The sequence below is a fragment of the Podarcis pityusensis genome (genome assembly GCF_964106645.2).
Source record: "Podarcis pityusensis genome assembly, chromosome: 17".
Classification (NCBI taxonomy): Eukaryota; Metazoa; Chordata; class Lepidosauria; order Squamata; family Lacertidae; genus Podarcis; species Podarcis pityusensis.
In genome coordinates, this window is record NC_138042.1 from 4,492,386 (window position 1) to 4,503,472 (window position 11,087).

At 51.5% G+C, this 11,087-nt stretch overlaps 1 protein-coding gene across 1 annotated transcript in view; it reads right to left on the reverse strand.

Moving 5' to 3' along the window:
• The window catches only part of LOC308467121 (semaphorin-3F-like), a gene marked incomplete at its 5' end in the record, with an annotated part of 32,896 nt that extends 26,682 nt beyond the window's left edge, over positions 1-6,214 (reverse strand). Inside the window, 4 exons of the mRNA XM_080988542.1 lie at positions 3,547-3,671; positions 5,111-5,297; positions 5,742-5,969; positions 6,118-6,214. Coding sequence (XP_080844668.1) covers positions 3,547-3,671; positions 5,111-5,297; positions 5,742-5,969; positions 6,118-6,214 — 637 coding nt within the window. The remainder of the gene's footprint in view (positions 1-3,546; positions 3,672-5,110; positions 5,298-5,741; positions 5,970-6,117) is intronic.
• Between the last annotated feature and the right edge of the window lie 4,873 nt (positions 6,215-11,087).

Below are 11,087 nucleotides of genomic sequence, written 5' to 3' on the forward strand. Positions count from 1 at the left end.
AAACGATCTCCTCTCTGCACCAATCTCTCTCACTTCCCCTTCCCAACAATGTGCTTTGAAAAGGGGAATCCATCCAAGTGTGTTCCAGCCTCTTCTCTGTATGGCATGCTGGGTATTTTAAGCCCTTCTGGGAAATCCTTTCCCCCTGTGACTGGCAAGTAACCAGATCCCGGAATCCCCGAGAACAGAGAGTGTAGGGGGAACCCAGCAAGGTCATAGGAGATGTATTTGGGGATGGGGGGAGGGCAGCAGCAGAAGCCAACATGACAGCAGAGGACCCACACATACAATGGCATGCGTTTGTGCAACTGGGGAAAAATACACCTGTAGTAAGGCACTTTGCACAGTAAGAACACAGTCTAGGCGATTTTCCTGCCTTCTGGTGGTATCTCAGCATGCAAGGGCATGCCTTGAAGGTGACGCTTGTGCCAAATTCGCAGGTGTCATTGGCACATGAATTGACATGATTTGCTGCATAGGACGCCGTCAGGGAGAGAAACCCACACAAGCAGACTTGGCCCTGTGCACATTGACTGCATGGCCCACTCATGCTGTCCTACACATGGCACAAAATGCTGCTTATGTATGTACAACTCATGGCAACCATTGTGGGAATGTGTTCACCTTCACTTATGTGTGAATGGCTTTATAGTTCACATATATAGTTGACAATCTCTGTCCAAAGATCTGCTTGTGGCTAAACGTTCCCATTTAAGTGTAACCAACTGCTCACACACTTGCCAGCACACGAAAAGGTGTTGCTTATTGTGAGACTACACACGTACAGCTGCCAGAATAAGGCTGCATGATTATGTGGTGCCTATGGAACTTATTGCCATATGGTGGTGCGGCTGCTACAATGAGCAAAAGCATTTTTTTAAAAATCACAATTAGATGAATGTAAGGAAAACAGACTTCGCTGGTGGCTTCTAGGCATAATAGCCAAAAACGCAGCCACCATAAAGGAAAACAGCATCTCTCTGGCTACCACATCAGAAGGCTTAACAATGAGGGATGGACATGGGCATCAGACTGTGCTTGCAAATCTCTCTGAGGATTCTGGTTGGCTGCTGTTGCCAGAATTCCAAGCCAAAAAAATCCAGGCCGATGGTCAGATACCAACAAACAAATTTCCTGATCTGACAGGAGACCTTTTCCTGTTGCCCCATGGAGGGACCCACTGCACATGCATAAACATAGGTAGAAAGGGGTACCTATTTTCTAGAACAGGAATGTCCAACTCCCAATAGACTGCAATCTACTCACAGTACGGTATATAGAAAAACTGGCAGCGGTTTACCCATCCCTGTCATTGGATGGACCAAAGTTGTTGAGCTTTTTTGGGAAAGGCAAAGTTATTGAGCCACTGTTGTTTCCCCCCCTTTTTCGGGGGGGGGGGGGAGGAGATCACTGAGGGGCCAAAGATCTACCAGGATCTACCAGGTACACCCCACCATCTACCAGTAGATCATGATCTACCTGTTGGACATGCCTGCTCTAGAACACCTTACTGTGGGTTCTGTGGTTCTCAAAAAGGAACATCCATGCTTCCTTGCGTCAACCAACTTTCAAGATGAGAAATGTGGCATTGTTCTTTACGGGCCTCATCCGCATGCAAAAAGGGCATCTTCATGTCCTCCTCCACTTGCACACGGGCAGATATCAACATTTATAGTCCACCTTTGTTTGAGCAGCTCACGGCAGCACACATGGGGATTATCCCACTATATCCTCACGGTCTCCCTGTGAGGTGGGTTAGGATCAGAGATAGTGACTGGCCCAACATCATGTAGGAAGTTTTAGAGCCAATTGTATATCTCTCTAGCCCAAGTGGCCCTGCATCATGCTAGAGTTGTGAAATGATTGCCTACATTTTACACACACAACCCAAAGCCCTTGCCTACCACTGCCACAAGCACCTGTGAATCTGCCCCTGTTTTTCTTCTTTCCTTTCATGTCACTGCTTACTCACATACAACCTGCCCTCTGACTGATCAACACACAGTCTGCTCCTCCTCAATGAATGGCTATGACTTCAAACAATTCCAAGGATCTTGGAGTACAAACACAACAAGTGAACATTATAGAGAAAACCACGTGTGGAGATCCTCAAGATGAACTCAAGTGCAAATTCAAGGAGTGAAAGATCTCTCTCCCCAAACACCCCCTCCACCAGGTTTCCCTTTTTTAAAGGGAAATTCCCTTATTCCGAATAGGACTCCTCGCAAGAAAAGGGAAAAGTTGACAGCTATGACCAGGCTCCTGCACAGTAATAATGCACTATTATTATTAGTAGGGCTGAAAGGTTTAGCCAATCAGTGAGACAGAGCAATTCAAAATCTTGTAGATATTACAGGGCAGCAGATTTAAAATAATTCACTAGCTTTTACCCATGCACATATTTTTGAATTCACAGGCAGCAAGCACATTCAGATGAGAGGAATCACCCCCTTCCAACTTTCTCCCAAGGAGGGAATGCCTCTTCTGGGGTGGGCACCTTCTGTGGGACACCCACATGCACCCGCTAAGAATGCTACACTCCTGCCTCAGAACTGTAGTTTTATTCATATGCAAACCAATGCAGATACAGTCAGTTGCTCAATTGATTAAAAATCTTGCATGGCTTAATCAGCTTACCGGTTTCTTTCACCAGCTGACAGCCCTAACTATCCTGATCTCTTGGTGCTGCCTGCTGCCATGAGAACCCCATATTAGGTTGGCTGACAGAAGCAAACATACACATTTTAGTATGGAAAGACAGTGTTGTGTAATGGTTAGTGCTGTACTAAGGAGAGATTGATTAAAATCTCTGCTCAGCTGCGAAGTTCACTGGTTGTCTAGTCATACCTGTTCACCTAACCCTACCTCACAGGGTTGTTGAGAGGGTAAAAAGGAGGGGAACCAGAACTGTGTGCAATGCATTGCCTTGAACCTCGAGACAGGACATCAATAAAATAATAAAATAAATGCAATGGGCTGTAGCCAACTAAGTTCTACTCAAAGTAGACCCATTGAAATGAATGGACCCAAGTTAGTAATGTCCATCAATTTCAGCAGGTCTACTCTGAGCAGGACTAACACTGGATACAACGCAATGAAAATCACACGCCCTTCCATAAGAGTTCTCAGTTCTAAGCAGCGCCCCTTCCCAGAGTTGCCCCAGGACCAGAGCCGGCACTGCCATTAGACCAACTAGGCAGCTGCCTCAGGGGCAGACCTCTGAGGGGCACGATTTGATACAGATTAGTTTGGGTTACATCTTATAAATTCCTGATAATGTTTTACTTTTCCATTTTGAAGAATCTTATGTCTACAAGACACGTGTTTCTGAAGAGTGAAGTTAGCAATTTGGGAGGCGGGGTGCCGGGTACTTAGCCTTGCCCAGGGGGCAAAATAGCCCGGCGCCGGCACTGCCCGGTGGTGCCCCACCTCCCGCTTCCCTTCTGTGCCCACCTGGAAGGCGACGCCCACGCGGCCTTGTCCTCCTCCACCCCCAGCCCTGGGCCTCACCTGAGTCCCGCTGAGCCGCCCTCTTCTTCGTCTTACCTTTGTAGGTTAGGTAGACCCGGGGGCGCCGGCGCGGCTGCTCTGGCCCAGGCAGGAGCAGCAGCGGAGCAGCAGCAGCAGCAGGGGTGCCCAGGGCGCCATGGCCGAGGGAGTCCTCGGGACACCTGGGGCGGGAAGAGAGAGAGAGAGAGAGAGACCCCTGGAGGCGCGCCCTCCTTCTGCCGGGCTCCGGGGCACCTGGCGAGGGGCGCGGGCGAGGGATAGGCGCGCGCCCCTGGGCGCTTGGCGGGGAGAGGCCTAGAGGGCGCTGCGTCCGAGGGCGCCAGATCAAAGGCGCTGCCTCGCCCGGCCCACCCGGCGCCCGGCCAAGGCGCTGTAACCCGAGCGGGGCCGCGGCTCCTGGGCACTTCAAAGGCTCGCTCTCCCTCTGCGCGCTCCCCCCTCGCCATTCTTGCTCTCCCCTCCTTCCCTCAGGCCAGCGGCACTTTGAAGTTGGGGGGCGCGGGCTGGGAGTCCCCAAATGGGGGCTGGCTCCCAGCCCACCGCACCCCCCCAAAAAAACACCTCTACCTCATTGGACTGCTCCCGGACCCCGGGAAATGGCGCCCCCTGCCGGCGCCCCGCCCGGAGCCCTTCGCCTTGGGCCGGCCCCCTTCATTCTGGAGAGGGCACCGATGTTGCGGCGGCCTCCTGACGCCATCACTCTCAGCACAAGGGGGCAGGAACGGCAGCAATCCCTCCCCGAGCCCCAGCCGGGCTATAATCTTCCCCATGCCACAGAACAGGTGCCAGGGGACAATGCCAGCAGCACCCCCTCCGCGCGCCCCGCCAGCACACGCGGCTCCCACTCCGTGCCAGCGGGGCTCGGGCTGGGCGCTTTGATCCGCCTGCCAGTCCCGTCCCTTCGGCTCTCCCTGCCCGCGTGCGCCGCGGCGCTGCCCCGTCCTGTCCCTAGTTCCGCCGACGTGCTGCAACCTGTCGCTTCCATACCTGAGCCAGGTGCAGCTAAGCGAAGCAGGGCATGCTGGGACATGGAGTCCCAAATGGCCCCAGGAGCCAGAGGGGCTTGGCTCACCCCCCTAAATCGGGGGCCCGCGCTTTGCCTGTTGGGCCACATCTCTCGCTCTCTCCCTCGACGCGCAAGAACTCCGTGTCCCCTTCGGGTGCCAGACTCAGGTCCGCGCCCCCCGAGCCCAGATCCGCCACGGTTTTGTTTTCAGCCGGACAGAAGCCTCCCGTTATTTGCTGCCTGGCCCTCACCCCCAAAGCGGCTGCATCTCAGACCAAAGCTGCAACCCCAGCGCGCGCTTTCCCGGGAGCGAGTCCCACTCAAGCGCCCGCGGACCGTCTTTTGGGTAAACGCGCGCAGAGCCAAAGCCAGAAGCGAAGTAGAAGCGGCGCAAAGTGTGTGCGCCCCCCTCCCCGCTTTAGAGGAAAAATAAATAACAGGAGTGGAGAGGAGGAATGTTGCAAGCGAGGGTTGCAGTGGAGGTTGGTGAGGTGTTCCTGGGAACACTGGGAAGCACTGGGGCGAAGGAACAGGGCCAGGATCGTGGCCAGGGCTGCGGAGTCTCCGGCAAGGCAAGGCGCAGAGGCCACTCACCGCCCCTCGCCCGCGCTGCTCCCGGTTCCCGACCAACGCGGCGGCTCAGAGCCCGCGGGCGCTTCCCCTGGCTGGCGCGCACGAAACTTTCTCGGGGGTGCTGTTCCTCCGGAGGGGAGCCGCTCGCCGCGAAGGGAAGAGGCGCATCGCTGCCCTTCGCCTCCCCAGCCGCGGGGTCCTGGCTTTTGTCACTCTGCGGAGGGAAAGGGAAGCGGCTGCACGTCGCCCCGCCGGGCAAAGCCACCGCGCTAAGCGGCGTGCAAGTTCCTGCTCTGCCTCCTGGAGCCCGAGCGGCAGAGCCGCCTCTCCCGAGACGGGCGGGACGCCTTAACCCCTTCGCCGCTCCCGGAGCAGAAGAGGAGGAAAGCGCTCCCGAGGAGGGCGGGCGGGCGGCGTGGCGCCCCCTCCTTCCCCGAGCAGGAGGGACTCCGAGCAGATGGGCGGGGGATGGGGAAGACCTTCCCCAGCTGGGGGTCTCAGCCCTGCGCCCGTGTCTTTGATGCCTCCTTGCCTTCTATGGGGCGCTCCTCCAAATCTGCCCCATAGCCTTTGGGTGGTGGTGGGGAGAGAGAGGGAATCTGGCTCCAGGAGCAAAGTCCGGAGTCCGGAGGAGCTGAGAGAGGCCTTTTACCTGCGCCAGGATTGTGTGTCACATCAACCCCCGCTCGTGCCAGGCGGGCCCAGGAGGCTCCGGGGCGCGCTCCTCGGGAGCGGTTTGCATCCTGCCAGCCGCACCTTTGGCCTCTCCCCAGCGAGGAGGAGGGCGGCACCTGCAGGAGGCCAGGAGAGGGGGGTCCCTGGCAGCGGAGCCGGAGAAGGCGGGGTGCGAGGTGCTGGAAGGAGCCCGGGGCAGATCCGGCTGGAGGAGGAGAGGCGAGAGAGACGCCTTGACAGGTGGGCAGGCCGCCCCCCTCCAGACTCCAGCTCTTTCCCACCAGCGCACCCTTCGCACCGGGCGACCCACCTGATCGAGCTCCTCTTAAAAGACAGGATGGCGCCAGGCTTACTTTGGCATCCAGCGGAGATGGGATGGGGCAGCTCTTGCACAACAGAGCCCAGGATGTAGCTTCCAGGAGTGCAGCTCACAGGAGCAGCGCGGCACATCTCTTGCCTCCTTCAAAGGGCGCAGAATGGAAGAAAGTCTCTTTCTCCAACCTCCCCCCCCCCTCCCTGATGCATCTCTACTCTTTATGACCCAGTGGGTTTTGAGAAAGGAGGGCTGTCAGAAAAGGACAGCAGTCTGAGCCCACAGCGCGCCGCATTTTGAAGTTAGCGAAATAATATACTTTATTGCCCAATGTTGGACTGCCCTGTAAGACCATTTCGTGTGGCCCAAACATACCACTGTTCCGAGGTTGCTTTCCTGAGCTTTGGACCACATCTTACATACAAGGCATAGCGAGCCCAAGATCCAGCCCTGAAAGTTTGCTCTAATGATGCCTCCAGGGTCATCTCTGGTGAGGCAGTTGCATCTTTTCCTTTGCTACAGTACAGGAGAAACATTGAACTCTAAAGGAAAGACCCCCAAAGGCAAAGGCCTGTAAATATAGTCAACCACAGGCACTACAAAACTATGTAAAAAACATGAGTCAGTGAACTGTAAAAGAAACACGCACACATGATTTATACCAAATATGGTCTTGTGTTGTGCAGGGATGGGGAACTGGTGCCCCCCCCCCAGATGTTGGTGAACCATCGCTCCCACCACCTCTGATTATTACCTGTCTGAGGCTGATGGGAGATGGCGTCTCACTCTGACAACATCGAGGGCCACAGATTCCCATTATATTTTCACAAAGTGTGTCATTGTGAACCTTGGTCTAGGACAATGCAAAAGGGAGGCCTAGCAGCTTGTTCATTTCATTAGCCTATTGATGAGGATGCATAATTTAAACATTGCACATCACATTGACATGTAATAATATTTTATTGAGCTAATACTTAGAGAGTACTGATTTATTGGGTACCAGATAGTGCCCATGAACATGAGCCTTCTAGATTGAATTGATTGACCAATATGAGTCATGTAGTTCTTCAGTTTGGGTGCAACCTTCCAGCCCATGTGAATCCACAGAATCCTTTAATTTTTACAAAATGACCTGGTGGCGGCCTGGGGGGTGGGGAAGGCGTGGTTGGCCATCTATCAGAATACTGTTACAACGCCTACAGAATCAGAAATACAGTGGTACCTCGGGTTACATACACTTCAGGTTACATACGCTTCAGGTTACAGACTCCACTAACCCAGAAATAGTGCTTCAGGTTAAGAACTTTGCTTCAGGATGAGAACAGAAATCGTGCTCCGGCGGTGCGGCAGTAGCAAGAGGCCCCATTAGTTAAAGTGGTGTTTCAGGTTAAGAACAGTTTCATGTTAAGTACAGACCTCCGGAACGAATTAAGTACTTAACCCGAGGTACCACTGTAGTCAGCAGGTTCCTTGCCCTGTGGGAGACACCTAAAGGCTGCATAGGGAAAACATTCTTCAACCAGGTCTTTGGCCGTTAAGCAGTCTTTGGCCTTTTAAATATTTGTGGGGTGGGGTTATATTGTAGTTGTTGTTAGCATTCTGTGTTTTTATGTTGTAAACTGCCCTGTAATCTTTGGATAAAGTGTGGTAATTAAATTTGGATGAAATGTGGTATATAAATTTAATTAATTAATAGGGAAGAGCCATAATTCAGTGGCAGAGCACTCTGGTCCCAACTTTAATCTCTAGTTAAAATTAATCAGATGATAGGAAAGACCACTTTCTGCCTGAGACCTGGAGTGCTGCTTCCAGTCAGAGGAAGCAAGCAATACTGGGATTGATGGATAAACAGTCCTAGTATATATATAACAGATTCATTTTTTGAGAGACTCTGTAGATCAGTGCTGGAACACAGATTCAATTCCTGGCATCTCCAGCAGCAGGTCTGGGAAAGACCCATTTGAGATCCTGGAAATCTGATGCCAGTCACCGCAAAACAATACTGAGCGATATGGACCAGAGGTCTGACTCAGTCTAAAGCAGCTTCCGATGTTCTTCATACGACCTTCTCCCCAGGAAGGCTCAGTATAAACTGACCTTGAGAAGGGGAAAAAATACTCTGTTCAAAGGCACAGGAAGCCAACACCCTTCTTGTATTAAGAAAATATCACGCCAGAAGATAATATTTGTGAGTGATTATAGTTGTGCATTGTATATTTGGAAGGATTTCAAATGTCTTGTGTACATTGGGCTTCTGAATGACCATTCTCACTACCTTCCTTCCTTCTGCTTAAGCCTCCTTCTATTTCAACCACAAATGTAAAAAAACAGAATCAGAGCAGGTGGGAAAGGCAAAGAAAGATGGGAACATGCTCACTTATAAGGTTGCCCTTCAAAAATAAAAATGGAAAAACAGTACTGCACAGAGTTGGGAAACTCCAATTCCCTTCCCTGTGCTAAAGAGTTCCCCTCCCCCACCCCATGCCCAGATTTCCCAGACTAGTGCAAATGCCTCTTTTCATGCTACAGCCTTATTGTTAGGAATTGCTGCCCAAGCATGAGCTATTCCTGTCCCCCTCCCCATCCTGTGTGCATGCCACACACAGCAGGAATGGTTCCCACGGTTCCTGGTCATCCCCCCCCCCAACCTCATGGAAGGGGGCTGCAGGGGAGGGCATTACTAAAGGGAGAGGGAAGAGGATGTGTTGATAGAGATGAGAGAGAAATGAGCCTGATTAGCGGAGGAGGGTTTGATTATTCCCATTGCCAGCAGGTGCCGGCGGAAGGAGTTCCATGGGGATGGGGGTGCCTAGCAACACTCTCTGAAGCGCAAACTGGGCGGAGGCAGATGGGACCTGAAAAACCAGCCAAGGAATGGGGGGAACCTACACACCCCCTGGAGGAGTTTAGGTCCCAGGTCAAATTCTTTGGGCCAGGAAATCTATTGCAATCCACAACAGAAGCAAATCCCAGAGAGAAAAACAACTTGGGCATCCATTCTCGCCCTTCATAGAAGCACTCTCCAAGCTTCACTTTCGACCCTTGCAGGTAAATTTGCAAGGGAGTTGAGCCTGTTATTGGAAAAGCCAGAAAGAGACTTCTAGACCTTGTCTACATTGCATTCAGGCTAACCGTTATGTGGGCCAAATACAGATCTACACTTAAGGTTTCCTCACTATCCCAAGACTGTGGGCTGGAAGAGAATAGAGGTGAAGTTGAAAACCTGTAAATGTAGAAGGTCTCTGATGAGATTTTATAGATTCTCTCTCAGCTATATCTATACTTAGAGTATATATAAAGCACATGGTTTCCTTCAAAGAATCTTGGGAAATGTAGTTTGTTAAGGGTGTTGGGGATAAATTCTTCAGGGATAGACATGTGCTTTAAATGTTTGGTGTGGATGTGACTTTTGTCTGTAACGTCTGGCTGAATCACCCAGTTACCGTATTTTTTGCTCTATAAGACTCACTTTTTCCCTCCTAAAAAGTAAGGGGAAATGTGTGTGCGTCTTGTGGAGCAAATGCAGGCTGTGCAGCTATCCCAGAAGCCAGAACAGCAAGAGGGATTGCTGCTTTCACTGCACAGCGATCCCTCTTGCTGTTCTGGCTTCTGAGATTCAGATTTTTTTCCCTCTTGTTTTCCTCCTCCAAAAACTAGGTGCGTCTTGTGGTCTGGTGCGTCTTATAGAGCGAAAAATACGGTAATTATACTGTGAAGGTAACTCTTGACACAGTGCATCTGGTGGAGTTAGGGCAGAGGCCAGGACTGAGAATCAACTCCTGGATTCTGTCACTTGCACACTCCAAATATGGTAGCTATGCCTAATGTATGCAGAAGACACTATTTTGCACCTTTCCTGAGAAGAACTTGGCACATGTTTTTGGCTCCTGCATAAAGTGGAAAGCAGAAGATGAGGGTGTCTGTGAGAACAGGGCACTTCCAGACAGCTGATAATTTTGCAAGTGGGAATCAGCTGCATATTGGGAAATTCAGGCCATGCAGTTAAGATGGATTTGGTGCTTGGGCTTAAAAAATAATAAATAATGAGAGTAACAGGGAAATACACTGGGAAATGTGGGGTAACAATTGCTTAATGGTGACATTCACAACATACATTTTATGCATCATTATACCACTTTAAGGGGATACGGGTGGCGCTGTGGGTTAAACCACAGAGCCTAGGACTTGCCGATCAGAAGGCTGGCGGTTCGAATCCCCGCGAGGGGGTGAGCTCCCGTTGCTCAGTCCCTGCTCCTGCCAACCTAGCAGTTCGAAAGCATGTCAAAGCGCAAATAGCTAAATAGGTATCGCTCCAGCAGGAAGGTAAACGGCGTTTCCGTGCGCTGTTCTGGTTCGCCAGAAGCGGCTTAGTCATGCTGGCCACATGACCCGGAAACTGTACGCCGGCTCTCTCAGCCAATAAAGCGAGATGAGCGCCGCAACCCCAGAGTCGGCCATGACTGGACCTAATGGTCAGGGGTTCCTTTACCTTACCACTTTAAGAGCCATGGCTTCTCTCAAAGAATACTGGGAACTTCAGCACCCTTAACGAACTACAGTGCCCAGGATTCTTTGCAGGAAGTCATGGTTCTTCAAGTGGTCTAACAGAGCGTTAAATTTATGGTGTGGACTTAAACAATTGTATAGATTCCCTGCAAACAAATCAGAATGAATGCTCAGTAAATAGCTGCCATCATAGGAGGTCCCCAGAACCTTTGTGCAAATGAATAATAATGAATGTTCAATAAGTAGGCTGCCTGCAAGTGACCAAGAACAGCTTGAAGGGCAGGACATAAAAGCTGGAAGTAGGCAAGGTGTGGAGGAAGGAAGAGAACTCAAAATTACATGGCAGTTCAGAGGGGAAGAAGGTAAATCACAGATTCCAGCCCCAAGGGCCTTGGCTGTGGAATGCCAGGTATTCCTTCCCCCTCCCTCCATGTCTGCAGTAATTGTCTGCTTTGCTGTTTCCCTTGCTCTAAACCTACATGCACCACCACTCCTTCTCTGACC